This window comes from Atractosteus spatula, chromosome 17 (assembly GCF_055471065.1).
Source record: "Atractosteus spatula isolate fAtrSpa1 chromosome 17, fAtrSpa1.hap1, whole genome shotgun sequence".
Classification (NCBI taxonomy): domain Eukaryota; kingdom Metazoa; phylum Chordata; class Actinopteri; order Semionotiformes; family Lepisosteidae; genus Atractosteus; species Atractosteus spatula.
In genome coordinates this window covers 13108254-13129276 of record NC_142722.1, presented here as the reverse complement: position 1 = coordinate 13129276, position 21023 = coordinate 13108254, and the positions used below count along the sequence as shown (strand labels likewise).

Genomic DNA, 21023 nt, shown 5'->3' with positions numbered 1-21023 from the left:
CACAAGCGCAGATCCTTAGCCACAGTACTACCGCTCCAAGTTAATACAGCTACTACAACTGAGAATAAATTTCCAGCTTCTGTAGTGGAATAACCCCTTTTAGTTTGTATAGGTCACATCATTGTTCTTTAGATAAGCTTCCTGAAGCTCTTATTGTTTAATGCAGTTAAATGGCAGCTGTAAATGGAGTAGGGGGATTGTTTTTTTTCAGTTTGTTTAGTACATGCTCATTTATTAGTGGACTTACTAACTAATTTCTGTTGAATATAGTGCTACAAACACATATCCCTAAACTGTGGCAGGCTGCAGTGCAAGTGTGTGGCCGAAGTAGACCTGAGATTATTAGGCTTTAGTCTAATAATAGAATAATAAGATTTTATCATTTGTGTTTAGTTTGGCAGGAAGGGGAACAGAAATAATTCTGAGAAAGAGTAGCATATTTTTATTTTGCATCTTTGTGCTATTTTGCCGGAGCTACAAGTTGTACGTGTCGTGCTGTAGGCCGTCCTCCTGGATGCCACCGATGTGAACATGTGGTACAAGATTGGCCAGGTGGCGCTGAGGCTGGTGAAGATCCCTCTGGCCAGACACGCCTTTGAGGAGGGACTGCGCTGCAACTCCGACCACTGGCCCTGCCTGGACAACCTCATCACTGTGCTCTACACACTCAGCGACTACAGCTGTGAGTACCCCCACCTGCAAGGTGGAGAGCTGTGGGCCAGTTAGAGGTGGATATAAGTGCTTTGTAAAATCTTTAAAAAGTTCTTAAAGAATAGAATAGTAACATGTGCCTCAGATTTTCTTTAGTAATAGGCCAACAGTGTTTTGTTGTAAAACTGCCTGCAGTTATGGAAGACACAAGATGGTGCATTAAACAGACATGGTATTGAGAAAGGGTTTGTAATGGGAAGAAAGGTACCCTTACATTCCAATGTATAGTTGATCAGAAGAATGTGGTGCTTGCCAGCGATGCTGAAAAAATTAACTGGCATTTTGAACCTTGGGCGACACAGTGGTGTAGTGGTTAGCACTGATTGGGGTGCCTCACAGAGCAGGGGCCCTGAGTACAATTCTGGCCCTGGAAATAGATCTGCATGGAATTTGTACGTTTTTCCTGTTTTTGTGTGGGTTTCCTGTAGGTGCTCCAGTTTCCTCCCACAGTCCAAAGACATACAAGTAGGTTAACTGGCTTCTGTGAAAATTGACCCTGGTGTGAGTGTGTGTGTGTGTTTGTATCTGTGTGAGCCCTACGACGGACTGGTGTCCCATCCGGGGTGTATCCTGCCTTGCGCCTGTCGCTTACCAGGATAAATTCCAGCTGCTCTGTGACTTTGTATTGGATAAAGTGGTTAGAAAACAAATGGATTTTAAACCTTTGCTTGGCCAGTGAAGATATGTTCGTATCTGAGTATTTTTTTCCTTTTTCCAAAATAAGACGGTCAAATGTAAAATGTTTCTTTTGGCTTAGTTTTAATGAAGCCATTTGTGGATTGAAAGAAGTTTTTGCAGTCTGCAAGGTTGCTGTCACCAAGTCTTTAACTCCACTAGGAGTTCAGGAGGGGGGGAAACTGTCTCTGATCAATTATACATCACACAGCCACAGGGCAGCCTTTTATCAGCTCTTAGCCACAGGATTTTCCCTCTAGACTTCGAAAAGCCAGACTGAAGACGTACAAATGATGACTGATCATTTTTATGTGCCTTGAAATTCATTGCTAAAATTACTTAAACGTATCAAATAAAGGCGAACCTTCCTGAAAGGTAAGCAACAGGATTGGTGCTCTATTTGTGTAAACCCTGTCGATAAATGCAGAGGGAACTCGAAATCATGCCGAGAGGTGAATTATCAGTAACGGCCAGATTAGTTCAATTTGGGTAGGTACTGTCTGTGTTTACATCATGATCTGTTGGTCATGTAGCCATTACATGTCAAATAATTCACAGGTGACACAAATGTTTGTGACAAATATGGTGTATTGCCTCGGAAGGTTTGATTTGCTGTAATGATGCATTAAAATACATCAGTGTATCTGTGATAGTGATGATGTTACTCTGCATCTTCAGAGGTGATTACTGAAGTTCTTGTTTCTGTTTATGTAAATTATGTAGGTGTTTTACGTTTGGAATGCTATTGAACAGAAATAATTTTCTGAACTTGAGCCTGCTTGTAACGTATAATGCTTAAGCTGTTCTAAAGGTATAATTGTAAATAAGAATTCTAAACTATTATAATTCATTTTTTTAGTACTCAGTTGATTAGCTTTGTTTTGTGATTCACTTTGGATCAACATTATTCTATCAGTTTTGTGGTTGAAAGCATGTGTTGGCTTCCTAAGTCTTATAAAATTTGTATTTTAAATGGCTCTTGAAGTTTGAAATTCATTCTGGGACTGTGTCATTTTGTCAAATGTATGATTGCTGAATCTTTTTACTGAGATGTTAATGGAGAAATATCTGTTGCTAATAGGATGTAATCAATGTGGTATAATGTTTTTGAGGTGAATTCTTTGTAAAGCACTTTAGATTAGAAATCTACAGTGTGTTTTAAGCAAGAATTCTTAACATCGCATTCTTGTCCTGGGCAGGCTGCCTGTATTTCATCTGCAAGGCCCTGGAAAAAGACTGTTGCTACACCAAAGGCCTGGTTCTGAAGGAGAGGATCTTTGAGGAGCAGCCCTGTCTAAGAAAGGACTCTTTTCGCATGTTCTGGAAATGGTGTGTGAGTCGTCTCGGAAGTTGTCCTCACAGAATGAAGACAGTGGAGATTTAGCTCTGCACTCTTGAGTTCTTTTTCCTTGACTCCGCTGTCCTTTCTGTCTGCGCAGTCACGTTGCTTTCTCCTAATGATTATTTAGAGTTACCAAAAATGCGGTTTTAATGCCTCTCTTCTCGCAGCATCTCTGCTCAACACTTCAGTCTGAATGAAATTGAGATTTTAGTAAAGTACGATGAAGCTTGACGAATGCAAATCAAACCTGGGCTGGGGTTTCGTTCTCAGATAGATTTTCTAATTTGTGTTTTGTTCGGCCTGCGAAAGAAAAATAGTGATGCTGTCTAAGAGTGGTGTATTTTTTGTTTGTTGAAAGCGCACAGTGACTTTTCACTGTTGCCCAAGTTAAAGGCGTTGGAACCGGATGTCAGACTCGCGGCGCACGCTTGCTTTAGCTGTGCGGCGTATTTTCTGGCCGCCTGTTTGCGGGACGAGCTGCCCCGCTCCTCGCAGCGGCCCGCGCTGTACTGAGTGTCCCTGTCTCCGCCACAGCGACATGTCCATCCACGAGGCCGAGGTGGACGAGGCCGAGGCTCGGGCCATCGTGGAGGAAGGCCTGGAGCTGCGCAGGCGACGGCAGGCCCTGTGTGCCCAGAATCCGCAGCCCGACCTCCAGCTTGTACAGCCCATTTCCAACTTCACGTACGGGTCTCATTAACTGTTCTTGTGGGCGCTTGAGTAGGTTCAGGGCTGAAGAGTGCAATCAGTGAGGCGGAACGAGGTAAAAAGGTCTGCTGTCAGACCTTGGGTTGGTAAGCATATCCATATCTTGTGTGTGCTACTGCCCCAGTATAGCACACTACTACAACAGCATTGCCCAACGTAGCATTCTTCATATGGAACGAGTGAGGAAGCATGTAACCTCATCTACTTCCTTGTCTGTTCAGCTGAAGTATTAACAGTGAGGGTTTGATTTTGAAATATGAAGAGTACACCCCAGAGATTTTTAAGATTTCCTCTCTGAAGCGAAGGATTTTGCTTGCTAAATTTACAGTGGCAGTTGTTTTATTTTTAAGAACCGAGGTTGTAAGCTTCAGCAGCCTTGAAACTCCGTTTCTGTGTTCTGTGTTCCCACGCGGTGCTGCGTGGGAAGAGATGTGACTGTCCGCTAACCCCCGCGCTCGCCCCCCAGGTGGAAGGGCCTCGGGGACAGCCTGCTGGCCATGTACAGGCACCAGACCACCTGCGAGCCCCCCCGGCCCAGCCTGGGCAGGCGGATCGACCTGTCCGAGTACAAGGAGCTCCAGGCCTTTTCCCAGGCCTTCGCCCCTGTCAGCGTGATCCAGACCGTCCCGGTCAGCGCCGGGGCCCCCCCCGCCGCTGCGGAGCTCGCCCCACTCTCGCAGCCCACGACCCTGGCCCAGATCGCGCAGAACCAGAACGTGGTGGAGGTCACCACTTCCGTAGGTCGGTAACGGCGGGCACGCCTCTTCATTACAGGACGGGGGGGTAATTAATTCTGCTTTATATAATTGTGCTTTTTTGCTTTGTATTGTAGGATAAGCCATCTCCATTGAGTAAAACTTAAACATAAAACTTTCTCAAAAAGTAGGGTAGATTCTGGAGCAGCGGGCTGTGGGGGGGACAGGTGTTTATTTTGTTTTGTTATGTACACAGAGGGGAATATAAATGCTGTAGAGTTTGTTGACTGGTGTCAGACAGCTGCGGCGGATTCTTTGTCGGAGTGGGAGAAGTGAAACGGGCCTGTGTTGGCAGCGACTCGGGAGTGACGAGCTGACAGGGCTCTCGCTTTCCTGTTCCTGCAGCGGCAGACGCCTGCCTCTCTGACAAGGCGAAGAAAGCCAAGAGGAAGCGCGTGACGGAGGAGAGCGGCGAGACTGCCAAGCGGCGTTCAGCTCGTGTCAGAAACACAAAGTGCAAGAAAGAGGAGAAGATTGACTTTCAGGAGCTGCTGTTCAAGTTTCTGCCCTCCAGGTATGCAGGGGAGAAAATAGATTTTAGGGAAAAAAAATGAGAGAATCTAGAAACCCTGGGCTTTCTTTTGGAAAACAAAAATCCCATCGTGATAAGTTTTTGCCTGTTTTTTTTCCTTACTAAAGGACAACGAAAAGAAGTCACGAAATGTCTCCTCAATCCTTCTGGGCTAACATCTCTTAAATTATTTTTGTCATCTGGAGCTTCCTTATCATTTCTGAACAAAAAGAAGCATGGTAGACAGTCCTTTATGAATATGCTGCCCAGGGTCTGGTATTATTTTCCAGCAATGCTAATTCTATAATTATGCTTTGAGAAAATAGTCACATTTAATTTGTTTCCTGCCCTGACATCTGTGAACTGGGAGGGTTCACACAGTGACGTGACGGTTTTGTTTCTGCCTGGATTGATGCAGATTAAAGAAGCTGGACCCTGAGGATGATGAAGAGAGCCTGAGTAACTATGAGATCCAATCAGAGGTCAAGCAAGACAGTCAGCTGCTCACTGGTTCCCATTCTATGTCATTTGACACCACAACATTTAGGGAATCAGGTAACAATCCATTCATTTGCAGGGAAGATATTGTTAGGGATGTCCATTCATCCACTTTCTTACTTTCGTTTAATTCAGGGTCACCAAGGGGCCGGAGCCTGAATATCAGTATTCAGGCTGAATTGAATACCTGGGTGAGCAGCGGGCACACGGCAGGGTGTTAGCGGTGTATCATTTGATTCTAAGTCTGTTTCTACCTCTTGCTCAGACGTTTATTTTAGAGGCATCAACCCATAAACCTTTGTGTAGAAGCAGTTCTGTATTACAAAGTTTTTTTTTAAATCAAGAATTTGCATAGCTAATTCCACGACCCAACCAGAAAAGGCAACGTTTAGTGTGTGCTGCTTTTGGAGAAACGAAATCAAACACACCCGGCCCTGGGAAGTGACTGAGTTTGCCGTCACTCTCGTCCAGAGAGGCAGGAGGTACATGCCTTCCTGCTGAGCAACATGGCCAACGGCGGGATCCTTGAGCTGCTGATGCGCTACCTGAAGGCCGTCGGGAAGAAGTTCCTGGAGGAGTGGCCGCCCACGCTGGCGTCCGTGGTGCTGGAGATCTACCAGAGCTGGAGGAAGCACAGCAGCGACCTGCCCAGCCCTCTGCTCCGAGACTGCAGCAACCAGCACATCAAGGTACCGCCCTGGTCGCAGATGTTTAGGACAGAAAACGATGATTCAAAAATGGATACCTTTTGGATTTAAGATTACAGTCCTTTTGGATAAAGCTTTCAATCTTTCTGATTTTTTTTGTTCCCGTCTGTCCTGTTTGCCCCAGATGTTGTAAAATGATATTTTGTTTCTTGTCGGGGAGGCATCCAAAAGTTATATGGTCAGGTAAACAATAAGATCAATATTGTAGACGGGAAGAGTATGTGAGATTGAGAGTTCAGTCAAGAGGGATAGTTCATATTTTGTGAAGATTGGAAGGAACCTTAACCAGGTCATGAGCATTTCAGCCTAATCATGTTGTACAGGAGGAGAAATCCTGGTGTGGGAATTCATTGATTTTCCTGTTCAAGATTAATCTGTTCAGACAGTACCTCGGAATGCTCAGACGAATCCTCGGCTCTTTGTGACATCCGGCAGTAACTTATCATGACGTATTCTACTAACATTTTTAATTCTAATGCAGGAAATCCTTGGCTTAATGGACTTTCCTTTAACAGACTTTGGATTTAACTGACAAAATCTGCTGAAGGAGAATTTTGTCAGTAAAATCAGGCTTTCCTTACAATAACGGCGCAATGCACAAGTAATGAAACGAGGTAAAAATAAATATTGAGCAGGTTTAAAATGAATATTGCATTAATTTAAAATTTGGGTAATATCAATGGTGACCTACAAGGATTTATCATTTGCTTACCGGGGGTGTTATTCGTGTTTCATGTGCTTTAGCAAATTTCTTACAGTATTATTTATGACACATGAAATAAAAAGCTTGTATATTTATGATAAAAAAAGGCACATGAACAATTTTCATTGACTAGTTTGAAAGCAATCATTAGAAAAATATGTGCAAAGATCAAGAAAGCATACAGTGTATATATATATTTCTCAAGTCTGGGAAATGAATGACAACATGAAGCTCACATGGGCCTGGAACAGCCGTCTGTGTTAATATCTCTCTGTATCTCAGCTGCTTCCCTCTCCCCTGTGTAGGAAATGATGGTGATGAGCCTCTCCTGCATGGAGCTGCAGCTGGAGCAGTGGTCACTGACCAAGGGCAAGGGCAACAGCACGGGTGAGCCATGAGCAGGATTGTGATCACTTCACTTGGCACTGAAATATTTAAGTCCCTGCTCTCAAACTGTTCTTTATCCTCAAGTAAGATTAATCTGAACGGCATGTGGTTTGTGTGATGATACTTGTCTGCAGGTTCTTGGTAACAGGAGTATGTTTTTGGCTTTGTAATAAAGAGCAATGGATTTGTATTACCTGTGACTGTAACCATTTTGTCATGAAGATTCTGCTCAGTGGCCCTGATCTTCCACACACAGATTAGATCCGTCTCCGCAGTATCCGGCAGACACTAGAATTCACCACAGATCCATTTGCATTGCCTGTTGTTGCAGTCTCTCCGAGGAAGTGCCAGTCAGGTCCCGGGGCAGATCAGTCCGGCACTGATTTTCCAGGCCAGTATTTCCAGGGGGACCTGCTGCAGCTGGCGTTTGCCGCCTCGCAGAAGGATCTGTTTGAGGAGGGCTGGCTTGCGTTCGTGGTACGAGTGTATTGGCTGAAGGCTCGCTTCCTGGCTCTGCAGGTGAGCCAGTAGAACATTTTCTTTTCCAGTTTCACTCTTGTGTTTTAAAACATTGGCATAAAAATGTATGCTACTGGAAATCATTATTGTCACAATAATAGTGTATTTGTAGAAATGAAATGATACCTAATACAGTATTATACTGTACACACTGCAAAGTCTTGGGTTGTCAGGCAAGTACCAAACCTATATGTAAGTGTAAGCAGTGATGCCACTGTATACTGTAGTTCCGCAGTAAATACCTGTTGCACATTATGGCTCCAGGAAGATTTACACGAAAAGAGTATAGAGATCAAATTTCCAGCTAATGAAGGCTACTCCCAACTTAATGTTTTACCCAATGCTGTATGTAAGACTGTGTAAGACGGTGAATTTGGTTGGGCCATAATCATGACAAGAAACATCTCGACCATGGTCCACCTGAAAACGTTTGCATCTGATTGCAGGGAGATATGGAGCAGGCTTTGGAGAGTTATGACATTTGCACTGGGATGCTTCAGAGTCAAGCAGCTGCACAGTCTGGGAGTGAAGAAGGGGAGAAGTACACAGTCCACCTGCCCAACCTGAGAGTTGATTCCACCATCTCTGTGGAGGAGGTCAGGCATCTGGTGGTGCCAGCAGTCACCCTGTCAGACTGCTGAGACAGTCGTCGTGAGAGTGTCCAGTTATATAGGTTTTGAGTTGTAATGCTAAATGGAAGTCTCATTTAAGGTCTGTTTGCATCTTCTCTGAGAGCCATGACCAGACTGTCATTGCTCTGATTGATGAGCTGCAGTCTTGTCTCCTAGTCTTCAGAACAACATGTTTTCACTTTCAAAGTGGTAGGAAGATGCTGAAGTGTTTACTGCAAAGCAGGATAGGCTCATAGCAATAGCTTGCATGTCTCTTATCATCTGCAATCAAAGAGTGCTGTTCTCTATGAACCAGCGTAATGTGGAAGCACTTAATACAGCCTGTACACTTCAGAGGCTCAATTTACAAGATGGTCAGTATTAATTATGATTTGGGGAAGTACTGTACTTACTGTAAATGTATGTATATTTTATTGAAATGTATACATGCAAATGTATGCATATCGATCATAAACTGATCCAGCCTTTCTGATATACTGTATTGATATTATTGCAAAAGTCTATACGCAGCCCAATAAGATGGACAGAATTTTTCTTTTGATCCGTCAATCTTTGCTTCTTTTTTTTGGGGGGGGCATTTGCTTGAAAGCCATAAAAACAGTTTTTTTCTGAAACAAAATGAAGGCCGAGTTGCTGTGGAAACAGGCTGTCTCATGCTGGAGTGGTACAGTACTGCTGCTGACACCAAGCAATGTTCAGCAGCGTGCAGGGAAAGCAGATGACAAGTTCGAAGCGGCTGCTTTCGTGCTGTGTGCGGCAGAGAACTGATGTGTCGAATTTCTTTCTGTGCCATCCCTGGAAGATTGACAAGAAGCTGAAGTCTCTGGAGCGCTGCCAGTCCCTGGAGGAGATCCAGCGGCTGTTTGAGGCAGGGGACTACGAGGCAGTCGTTCGGCTGCTGCGGCCCACCCTCAGCAATGGGGTTTCAGGCAGGGTCAAATCCCTGGAGTTCGTCGGCTCCATCCCTGAACGGCCCGCACAGCTGCTGCTGCTACAGGTACTCCTACTTGGGGCCCTGGGGCAATTCTTTTATATTTTCATTGTGTCTAATGTCAAACTCGGTGGGAGTGTCAGTATTTGTGGTCACTAGGCCTCAATTTAGCATCTGAAAAATTACCGTTGTTATTTTGCATCAGTGTGTATTCTTAATTTGAATACACAGATTTCCTTTCCAAAGATTTAAGCTTAAGTTGTTTAAACAGTTAAAGAATTGTGGCGTATCATGATTATCCCTTCATGATACCTACTTTGGGGCAGCCCTGTGGTTAGCACTGATGCTTCACAGAGCTGGGGCCTGTGGTACAATTCCAGACCTGGGGCGCTATCTGTGTGGAGTTTGTTCTTTCCATGATCATGTGGGTTTCCTCCAGGTGCTCTGGTTCTCTCCCACAATCTAAAATGGTACATAATTGGCTTTGGAGAAAATTTGCCCTGGTAGGAGTGTGTGGGTGTTTACCTCTGTGTATGCCCTGGGATGGACTGGCATCCTGTCCAGCCTCGTGCTTATTGCTTGCTGGGACAGGCTCCGGCTCCTCTGCGTCCCTGAATAGGAAAAAGTGGTTAGAAAATGAATAGATGGATTCCCAGTATGGTGCTGAACCACAGAAGGAATCGCTCCATCATGCCAATGGAGTGATTTCCCTTTTTCTTTCCCTCTCTTCCCCTCCTGCTCACGCTGCGTGCAGAACTCCCTGCTGCAGCAGCAGGATTTCCGGCAGTGTCTGGAGTGCTCCGAGGTGGCGCTTAATGAGGCCTTCCAGCAGCTGAGCAATGTCTCCATCCCCTCGGCCAAAGAGGAGTGGGCCACCACAGTGACGCAGCTGCTGGGGGGAATCGACCTATGCCTGTCCCGGGCCCCTGACATCCTGCAGACCGCCGCTCGCTCCGCCAGCATGGCCCGGCTCAGCAGCAACCTCATCCAGGTGCAGCCCGGTTATTCCGAGAGGGTTGTAGTGGTAGAGGGAAATCTTGCTCTTCCAGTTCTTTAAAAAATTTTTGGAATAACATAAAATGTGGAGGTTTAGTGACCGATATGCGAGAGATGACCAAACCCATTTGGGTTGTAGCAGTTACTGGAACAGAATTGAAAGTTCTAACAACTGAACTGTTTCCACAATCTGAGATTGGCTTTGTGGTGTCATTTTTTCAGTTTTAATATAAGGTCAGTACAGCGTTGTAACAAGACAATGCAAGCATTATTCAGCCAGTTAGCCTTCAGTTCTTTTCATTTCCTGCTCTAGCTGATAGACTGCAGCATGGCAGTCTCTGAGGACCTCAAGGAACCCTACATGTCATCGGTGCTGCCCTGGATCATACTGCACCGCATCATCAAACACGAGGAGGTCACCTTCGACTGCCTGCGCAAACAGCATCTGCAGGCTGAGGAGGAGGAGGGTGAGTCCTTGTCAGCATGGAGCCCTGGGTCTTCCCTGTTTTGGCACCCCGCGACTGGTGGGCCCTTTGTGCTAGATTGAAATGGATTCGCCTTCATCATTTAGTTTAATTTTTCAGATTCAGTTAAAATGTATCTATTTTAGGTTTTTCTCCATTTAGTTTTTGAATGGGAGAAGTGCTGTTTTTTTTACAGTTTTACAATGCACATTCATAGAATCTGCGTTTTGTTACTGTTCTTACAGAATTCACTCCCCTTAACATTGGGCATTGTACTCTGCGAAATCTAAATTAGGATGGCAGTATGTACCCGTGATTCTTTTATTTGGCTATTCTTCGAATTGAATGCATTCATCTTTGGGGAACGTGGTGACATGAAGAATGAAAGAGCTTCATTGAATGGGAACCTGGTTCAAGCCAGAAAGGAAATGATTAGTTTCTGTCTCGTTATAACCTATTGTACCTTAACAGTTGTTGGGTTTTTGGAGCTATTTGCCAGCCTATTTTATATAGATGGTGGCAGAGCAGCTTTCAGGCAGAATGAAGCCTTCAGCAGTCCCTGCGTTTCTCTTCAGATGACCCCGACACCCCCATGTTGCCATCTTCCCTGATGCTGCTCAACACTGCCCATGAGTATCTTGGCCGAAGGTCTTGGTGCTGCAACTCAGACGGTGCTCTTCTGAAGTTCTATGTAAGGGGCTTTTTTACAGAATTGCTGCAATACAAAAGTAGCTAATGCTCCTAATGTTGGTGGCTAATGTTTGGTTAGCCACCAGTCGAGACGTGAAAAACATGAGCGTCTATGGACCTTGCGACTGCACGCAGCTGGGGGAGAATGAGGACTTGCAGGCAGACTCCTCCAATACACCCAGCTGCAAGCCAACTGTCTTTTAACATGTCACAGGCAGCACAACCCATACTGCTGATTAAGTGCCAATTTGAAGTGGCATCCCTCAACCATAGCACATTTTTAAGGGTAAAATCATCATTTATTTTTCACAGTTTTTGGAATTGCCAGTTAGTCATCAACTTGCCTTGCATGAATATTGTAAACTTAAACCAAATCAGTTTTCACCCTCTAAGTAAAGTTGTTGCATGTGCAAACAATATCCTAATACCCTGTATTAGAATTCTTTTCCTTCTTAGTAGATGTTTTCTTCACTTTTTAGAACTTGTTTTTATTACTATGATAAAGGAAGCAGTGCTGTCCTGCAATAAAGTTTGCAGCACAGTCATAACAGACAAGAAAGTAAAATTGAATGTACTCACTCTCTTCCCACTCAACCAATCCACTCTCCCGCAATTTCTCTTTCTTCTTTAATTTCTTTTGTTTTCATAACTGGCTCACATAACTCACATTACTCTCATAAATGGTCTACACACAACGTACCTTTGATGTTTTTCTGATTGAAGCTGAATTACTAAAGCATGATCCACGATGCACTTCTGCATAAACATGTAACCAAGCAGAACAACCAGACATGTTAACTAAGCTGTGCCTTTACTTCAGAGAATTATGCAGGTCGGGTGAAGCACAGCAGATCCTTGAGATGAAGATGTGCAAGTGGGAGCCTGCAAGTGCAAACAAAACAGTCACTTGTAATTTTGTGCGGATAGGCAAAATTGCAAATATAAAACTCGAAAAAAGAGACTAGACTAACAGTCTTTACAGACAGAAGATTTTTTATGGTTATAAGGTATTCGACCTTCTGAGCAAGTCCAGTTGAGGAAAGGACAAGACATCTGTTTTACGATCTCGGTGACATGGCACAATTCTGTCTCGCGAGGTTTTGGTAATATTCCTCAGTCCTTTAGCTTGGCAAGGTTGGTTTTTTCGAGTTTGGTCTTCTGTTCCAGTTTGTGACTGAAGTTCTGAGCCTCTGCTGGTTCACTGGTTTTTAGACTGTGTGTGTGTGTGTGGCAGGTTCTAGTGTTACAGAAGGAGCTGACAGCCCCCAGCTCTGAGGACGCCCATCCTTACAAAGAGGAGTTGGAGACGGCCCTTGAACAGTGCTTCTACTGCCTTTACACCTACCCCAGCAAGAAGAGCAAGGCTCGGTACCTGGAGGAGCACTCTGCCCAGCAGGTGAGTCACAGTCACTTTGTGACGGTTTTGCCGACAAATACTACTTACTTGTTAACTCTGCAGATCATGTTGGAACATTTCTGTGGTGAAATGTCTGCTGTATAACCAGTTCTTATTCGCTTGTACATCGCATTGCATTAGTCATTACAGTGACTAGCGAGCAGGAAGGGCCACTTCATGTCACAATTCTTGCGAACCTTTGCTCTCACCTGTGTCGCAGCCAGAAATTTATGACAACATGACGCACGTACAGTACTTTCACAAAGTTAATGATTTTGTGCTTAAATTCAGAATGTATCAAATTATGCAATACCATCCATAAATTAATTTTATAACAAGACTATGTAACCCGTCTGAGAAATTGAGACTGCAGTTTTACTTAAAAGATATTTATACAGGAAAACAAAAGTATAGAAATCATGTGGTTGATTTACTAGTTTACCAGATTTTCAGATTTGATCAGATTTTCAGATATAAGCGTGTCATGAACAAACTATTTGTCATATTCATGTTATTTTAAATTATTTAATTTAATTAAAAAATGTACTGGTATAACATGTATGCATTATGATTTCAATTGGAAAAAAAATAACCCGAAGGCACCAAATTAGGAAATCTCCATTTTTTAGCTTTTAAATACCCCTTTACAATGTTAAATGTAAGTCATAGCCTTTTGTTTGGCTGTGTTCAGGCTTGTGATTGTAGTGAGATAGCAGTCCATTAGGGGGCAGGCAGCCTTGGATGTGCGTCTGTATGAACTGTGCATTTTACATCAGGCAGACCGTCAAGCATGAATGCTCTGTTTTAAAGAGGCCCAGTTATAAATCTATGAGGAAACAAGAGATGGCCTACTGTTAAATTAATACCAGCCCGCCAAGTCATGGTCTGCTAGTTAAAAACAGGCACTGAATTTATTATTGTTCCTTTAGGGACATTAGTTGTCAAAGTTACAGCCATGTTTGTGCTGATATCACACTTTAGGCAAAGCGTATTACTTATTATATACTTATAACTAGTTTACATGGACAGCTAAAAGAAAATGGATTGGCGTACCGACCTTTTAACGTCTGTTTTAATTCAAGCTCGGGGGCAAACCTTTTTATTGTTTTTATCAGTGTTGAATAATATATGAATTTGCGTTTGTTTGAAATTGTTTGACTTCATCTATCACGACTAGGCTCTTGAAAGATAACCTGTCATGTTGCAGTGTTGACTGTACTGACAGTCTTTAAAGGAGAACTTGTCAGGTGCATTGACTCTCCTTTTACTTTTGTTTTGCTACTAGTAACAAAAGTTAATACTAGTATGTGGAGAGCAGATTTCACAAACTTTGAGTCTTACCATTTTCAAATATTCTGGGAGGATGACTACATCAGTTTTAAATGTGTAGACCTGTGCTGCAGCCACATACTGGTTTATTTAATTTATACTGTATTAAAGATCACATTTTTGTGTGGCCTGAAAAGGTTTTCCCCAACATTTCATTTTGAATGCTAGCTCATTTGCATATGAGTATACAAAACCTATACAACCTTCTCTTAGTGCCGTGAGGTGGGGGGGTGTCCTTGTGTGTGTTCAAAGGAGGAGCTGCCAGCTCTTTACATAAACTCTCTCCTGAAAAGCTGGCAGAAGCAGGGAAATAATAAAATCTAGCAGGGATAAGATTTTGCTTGTGTGAGTCAGAGTCTTGGAGTCTGGTATATTTACAGTTCTATCACGGTTGTTATTGTACATGATTTGGCAGCAGATTCTGGCATTAGCAACACAATCCTGTTCATTTTAAGGGGGGGATTAATTTCTGGATTAATAAATTGCCCTGTCTTCAATTATTGAATGCTTGGTAGCTTGATATATGTTTTGCATTACCTGCTTACCCAGCTGGGTGTTGCTCATGTAGATATTTTATTCTTATTATTAAATCTTCAGAAATTGATTAATATAGCCCCTTGATTTTTACAGGAGAAATAGGAGCTTACCTCAAATTACATTTTGTTGATCGATGGCCAGGGAACACATTTTCACAAGTCAAAGTTACATATGCAAATTGTGAATTTCCTTATTGAAGTTTTAATCAGAATTTGTTGTATTAAGGACAATAGTATGTACTGTCAAAAACCTATTTTTTCAGGATTTCAGAATTACTCAGAATCTTGAAAGCAACTATGTTGAAGTATTTGTTTACTTGAATTCTATTTTGTCTGCTGCATGTGATTTAATCTGATGAAATCCGGGGAGTTTTCTTTTTTCCCTCTACTCCAGCATATGATTGTTAAAACCACTAGGGATATGATTAGCAGTGAAAATATGAAATCTCCCATAAGGATTGAAAGTGAATTCACAAGCAAAGAGAATGAAAGATTTGAGGAAATATTGACTGATCTGAGCATCTAAGGAACGTCTCTGCATGTAGACTGCCATTCACTTGAAGAACATATTGACTGCTTTCTGCGGCATGTGAAGTATTCCCATGCAAATGGTGCACAGAACTGAAAAAATTGACAAAGGCCATCTGCACAAATATCTTCACAGTGCTGTTGGGCAGAAGGGAACCTTTTTGCAGTGTCTAGTGGTCTATAGTCCAGCTTGTATTGAGAGGCGTTCTTTGTCAGGAGATGAGAAAGTGAAGCACCTGGGTGTATTTTGTATATCTTATCTCAAGGCTCAAGGCAACCTGGGCTGCTCATTCAGTTTGTTTTTCCACTGAGCACTAGAAGTCTTGAGGTGCATACTTAGAGAGATATTTAACCAGTCTTAATTTGGCTTTAATAAGAAGGTAGATGTACCGCATACTCTTAAGTATTTTTTTAAAGTAAATTATGCTACATAATTTGTCTCTTCCCATCTACATTTTTATTGAAGTTCGTTTTATTTTGCATTGTGTTTTTAGCTGTTTTAATTGTGTTTTTACCTGCTGCTGTGGTATTTGCTTGTACATGACTAAATTACATGAGTCATTTTAGAGACTAGTGAGCAGGAAGGGCCACAACGCATCCCAATTTGTGGGAACTTGAATGCAAGTTTGCAACAACATGGCGACTTCCAGTACTTTCACAAAGTTGACGAGTTTGTGCTTAATTTGAAATTTTTCTTTTTTTTTATAACATCAGTGAACTTAATTCATTACCGAGATTTAACAACCGCTCTAAGAAATTGGGACGGCAGTTTTCCTTTAATCCTCTGTCAAGGGTCTGGATATGTTCTGGATTCGTTTAAATAAATACACGTTGACAGACTTGGTGTTTAAACGGTATTAAAATACTTTGCTGTAGTTTCTGAAACTAGGCAAGAGTCCTGTGCTGTGGTACTCGTCTTTGCTTCCCCGGCGACTTTAAGGAAAGAGAACCTGGGATCTGGGGGGGCGGTTTGGCTGTTTACTCTGTTGCCATGTTGCTGTGCTGCAGGTGGAGCTGCTGTGGACCGACGCTCTCTTCATGTTCGAATACTTCAAGCCCAAGACTTTGCCCGAGTTCGACAGCTACAAGACCAGCACCGTGTCAGCCGATCTGGCCAACCTCCTGAAGCGGATCTCCTGCATCGTCCCTCGCAGTGACAAGCCCACTCTGACTGTGGAGGAGGTTTCGGCCTACATTGAGGGGGTTTCTCACAAGGTATGTGCCCCAGAACACATGGGTGTGTCCTAACTGGTGCAAAACCATTTAAGTGTGTTATAGCATTCTACTGCCACTGCCAGCACTCAGTCCAGTTTATTGGCAAGGTTTTAAGAAATAATATAATTTTTGGAGTTGGGGACTGATTAGTTTTTGTAGCTTGATGGACCCCCGATACTTTTTTTGTTCAGTTTGAGTCTTGGTACATGTGAGTGAAAAGCAGTGTAAACGTTAAAGTAAAGTATTTTAATGACATTTAAAGCAATTAGATGTATGTGGAATTGCACAAAAAAATCCTCTGGGGGAAAAAAAAATATCTGAAGGTTATACATTTATAAAAGTCCATTCGTGTATATTTACAGGATTGTAATTGTAATATACAGTAAACATAACTGTACATTTTAATGTTGGAAAATTAAGATTTGTCTGAAGTCCATTGGCAATCTTTCTGATGATGACATTCTGGAAATATCCTCTTTTTTGTATGTTTCCCACAGAGCATTTTCCAATTATCTGCCTGAAAGAATTATTGTTTCTTAGAAGGGATTTTGAAGGTACCAAATCACTCCTCGGAGCCTCACTTGGTGAGGTAGTGAGGTAGTACTTTTACTGGTGAGGTAGTAAATTTATGGGGGGAAAAAACAAAACCGTAATAAAAAATCAAAATGCTACTGTAAGCATAAGCAAAAAGTTAAGGCTCCCTGTGCAGCTTGACTGCATTTCATTATAGTCCTCTTTAGCAATAAACTGCACACCGAAAGACTGCAGTAAAATGTTTATTAACAGATATAACTGTAAATTTCTTGAATAATCAAGACTTTACTGTCTTGTGAATGAATCATAGCATGATATCTGTCCTAATCCAATATCTGTCACACTGTACGTTTCTTATGCACCGTAAGTTGTGTAATAATATTACACGCATCTGTTTGTCCCGGCTGTCTTCTGTATATTTTTATTTCTTCTTCTCACTGTGAGCATATGTGGCTGTCAGGCTCTCCTGGATTTTACACCGGTTCGTCCCTGTTTGTATATCTGTCTTTATAAATATTGATGGGGAAAAAAAAATGTTAGTAAAAACATAACAAGCTGTGCTGTTTGAGCTGGCAGCCACCCTCCAGTCAGTAATAATGGGAGGACTGTGCCTGGCATGTCTGAGTAAGTGTTCGCACCGCGGGGCCGTGGTCTCAGTGTGCGCTGAGCAAATAGAGGAGACCGTTGCTGCTGCCGGACCCCCTCGATGTCAGGACAGGGTCTCCAATGACTAAATCCCGAGCAGCAGAGGGGGGAAAGCACATTCAAGTTGGAAGCGCTTGTGTTGATTTTTTCATCTTACTGTTTTTACTCCCAGTCGCTGCTGGAAACGGATTGTGGCAAGCAGCTGTTTATATGCGCTTGTTTATGCGGGGGCCGCTCCAAAGATAACATGCCGAGCAAACTATGAGCATAACATACTGTAGCAGTTTTCTTTTTTCTTGCACTCTCCCTTTCCATTTCCACTGTTTTTCTCCATCCAGTTCTCCTGGCAGCTGCATTTTATATAGCTGTCGGCCATGGAGAAATTTGAGTCATTAATGTGTTTAGTCTTAAAAAGGTATCGGAGCAATACTGTTTTTTTTAATGCTAAAAGGTGGTATTTTAACTGCATCCTCCCTCTTTTATTTTCTCTTTTTGCTTTCCCTTTTTAAAGTGTATCTCCTCTTCTACTAAAAGCAGTTTCCCTTTGTTTTTCTGGCATGTTGCCTCTGTGTACAGTGCTGGCACATTCGGTGTAGTGCCACGAAAAGTCTCTCCGAGAGACAATAAATTGATGCAAGCTAAAAAATCTCATTAATCTCAAAATGTCGTTGGACAGAAACAAGGCTGTGGCTGCATCATGACAGGGAGTGTCTGTTTATCCATAAGTCAGGATGGTAAGAAAATGGAGCAGATTGAGTAATCACTGACCCATTTCAGTTAACCAGAAGAAATATGATGTGTATTTTGGTGGTCATGACTGTTTATATCAAGGATCTCTAACTGGAGAACCCCAACCAGGTCACTGTTAAATAGCCAGTTTCATATGGGACAGTTACATTGAGATCTGTTAGAAAGGTGATTTGGTAAAATAAGCAATTTAGGAATCATTAGGGACTCAAATCTCAGTACTCCTCTGCCCTCAAGAAACAGAGTTCTCCTAAATGAACAGAGTTCTCTGCCTGACTCATCAGTAGCTTTCCTTAGAGCCCAACAAAGTAACGCTCGCTTAACATCCCCCCCCCCACCCACCTCTGCCTTCTCGTCTAGGTGCCTTGTCTTCCTGAAGGGGCAGGTCCAGTGCCTCCTGTGGTGAATGAGCTGTATTACCTTCTTGCCGATTATCACTTCAAAAACAAAGAGCAGTCCAAGGCCATTAAATTCTACATGCATGATATCTGCCTGCATCCTGACAGGTCAGTCAGCTCTGGAGGCAGTATGCCATCCATCACGCTTGCCCACTATGTGACACGTGATGTTTGTTTTACAGATTTCCCACTTTGAAACGTTTTTCAGGCATAAGAGGGAGTTTCCGTTTGTATCTTTTGATTAGCATGACAATTTCAGCCATGTCGTTATTGTGTCAGATGATGAACCTGAAAAGTTATTTCAGATTTTATGTCCTGAACTTTCCTGAATGTGTTTCTACCGCAAAAAAATAAAGTACAAATCGGTGTCTGTGCTTATTTTTATTTTGAATACAAGTAAACTACTTGGAAAATAATTAAGGAAATATCATGCGCTTAATATACTGAATGCACTCAGTCTGTGTTATGACTGCGATTTGATTGTTTAGGATTTTTCTTCTCTTGCAGTATATGGTTAGAATTAAGTAGGTGACTTCAACGTAATGTATAAACTGGTAGATATCCACATTGTCCTTTTTAAATTGGCATGCTAGCCTTTTTCGAAATAATTAAAAGCTTGTAGTAAGCTCTCAAATCCTAGAGAAAATGTGGGTAATGTTTATCAGTTAGAATAAACATGCAGAAAAATCAGCCGGTTCAAAAGGTGAATCGTGAGTCCTGTTTTAGCTTGTTTTATTGACAGCAGACAGTGTATTTCCTGCTGGCCTGTGGGTTTTTGGCGTCGTTGGGCAGGAGGCTCTCGATGGGGCCCGACGTCATGGGCTGGTGCGCTTGTCTGCTTGGCAGGTTTGACTCCTGGGCTGGCATGGCTCTGGCCAGGGCCAGCCGGATCCAGGACAAGCTGAACTCCAACGAGCTGAAGAGCGACGGCCCCATCTGGAAGCACTCGATGTCGGTGCTCAACTGCTTCAAGCGCGCTCTGGAGATCGACTGCTCCAACCTGTCCCTGTGGATCGAGTACGGCACCATGTCCTACGCCCTGCACTCCTTCGCTTCGCGCCAGCTCAAGCAGTGGAGGGCGGAGCTGCCGCCAGAGGTGGTCAAGCAGGTGAGGCCCGCCGTGTGGAGAAGGAGAAAATTGAGATAGGATGAGCTCACTTTATTAGCCATATACAATTTCCTGCATTGGGAATTTGTGTTTTCGCATACCCCAGCTTGCTCTCCATGAGACACACAGACACACAGACAGGGAGAGAAGCTTGGGCTCAGAGCGCAGGCTCAGCCATTCATACGGCGCCCCTGGAGCAGTTGGGGTTAAGGGCCTTGCTCAGGGGCCCAGCGGAGTAGGATCCCTCTGCCGGCCGCAGGATTCGAACCGGCAACCTTCCAGCCACAGGCGCAGATCCTTAGCCACAGTACACGGTACATCCTTCACACACACTCCTAGAGATTCAAGATGAGCTGCCCAGTAGAGAAATCAGTACCAATGGCAAACATCAATCAGGTGCACACTCCCTCTACTGTAAAACAATTTATTAACACTTGTCAGTGTTTTGGCAAACACAAGCCTTTATCAATGCAAACATTTTTGTCTGGATGGCGATCTGATACACACTGGAATTCCCACATCGTTGGCATTTCACGTACAAAAGGAAGCTGACCTTTTCTTTAAAAAGACAGTCATGAGGTTAAAAAGGTCCATCTGGCCATAAATGCAATAGCAGTTAAGACCCATGTACAACATATGATATAGACATGTCAATATATTTTCAGAATTACAACTGTTAACAGAAATAGTTTCTTTTTCTAATTTATAATGTAAAACCTTTTAATATTCAGATCTGTTTTATTATAAATCAACTTTTTTTATAAAAAAGGTTTAAGATCTAATTCTGTGTTCAACCAATTAGGTGTTAAAGTATTAAACAGAACAGAGATTGGTTAGCAGGTTTCCAGAATAAGATTCTTTTGACAGAATAATAAATTGTATTTTTTTTTACCAAATGGGATTTTTCTGACTTATAAGGTTTTTGTATTTTTGTTGATGTCAGCCTTGCTCTTGTTAACATTACATTTTAATCTGGGGGCTTGGTGTTGTCTTTATCAGAGAACACCCTGTTTATTTAGCATTTTTCAGTGTACTTCTTAGTCAGAACAGCAAAGCATGTTCATTGAAAGAGTCTGTTCCCTCCAAAGCACAAACAATCACACTAAAAGAAGTCTCAGTGCTTTTTGAAAAGGAAACTTTTCAGTCAGGTGCAGAAAGTGATGCTGATTAGTGTCTGAGAGGTGAGTCAGCTACAGCGGCTGCCTCTGCCCTACGGATGACAGCTGTGAGGTGCTTTTCTTCGTACAGTGATTCCTGTTACTGTCCCTAGGAGGCAAGAGCCTAGACTTTCACTGTTGCATCTAGTTGTCAGATCACTTCTTATACCATATGTGTCAGCTACTTTTAACCTGCATTAA

General features: G+C 42.8%; 1 protein-coding gene across 1 annotated transcript in view; it reads left to right on the top strand.

Annotated features, from left to right (window-relative positions):
* Positions 1-21023, top strand: part of cabin1 (calcineurin binding protein 1) — a 111567-nt gene that overhangs the window by 3477 nt on the left and 87067 nt on the right. Inside the window, exons 6-23 of the mRNA XM_088935792.1 lie at positions 502-682; positions 2586-2715; positions 3263-3412; positions 3903-4177; positions 4537-4705; positions 5121-5257; positions 5672-5889; positions 6916-6997; positions 7329-7516; positions 7963-8112; positions 8951-9145; positions 9834-10070; positions 10389-10542; positions 11115-11230; positions 12464-12625; positions 16027-16233; positions 18520-18665; positions 19404-19665. Coding sequence (XP_088791918.1) covers positions 502-682; positions 2586-2715; positions 3263-3412; positions 3903-4177; positions 4537-4705; positions 5121-5257; positions 5672-5889; positions 6916-6997; positions 7329-7516; positions 7963-8112; positions 8951-9145; positions 9834-10070; positions 10389-10542; positions 11115-11230; positions 12464-12625; positions 16027-16233; positions 18520-18665; positions 19404-19665 — 3159 coding nt within the window. The remainder of the gene's footprint in view (positions 1-501; positions 683-2585; positions 2716-3262; positions 3413-3902; positions 4178-4536; positions 4706-5120; positions 5258-5671; positions 5890-6915; positions 6998-7328; positions 7517-7962; positions 8113-8950; positions 9146-9833; positions 10071-10388; positions 10543-11114; positions 11231-12463; positions 12626-16026; positions 16234-18519; positions 18666-19403; positions 19666-21023) is intronic.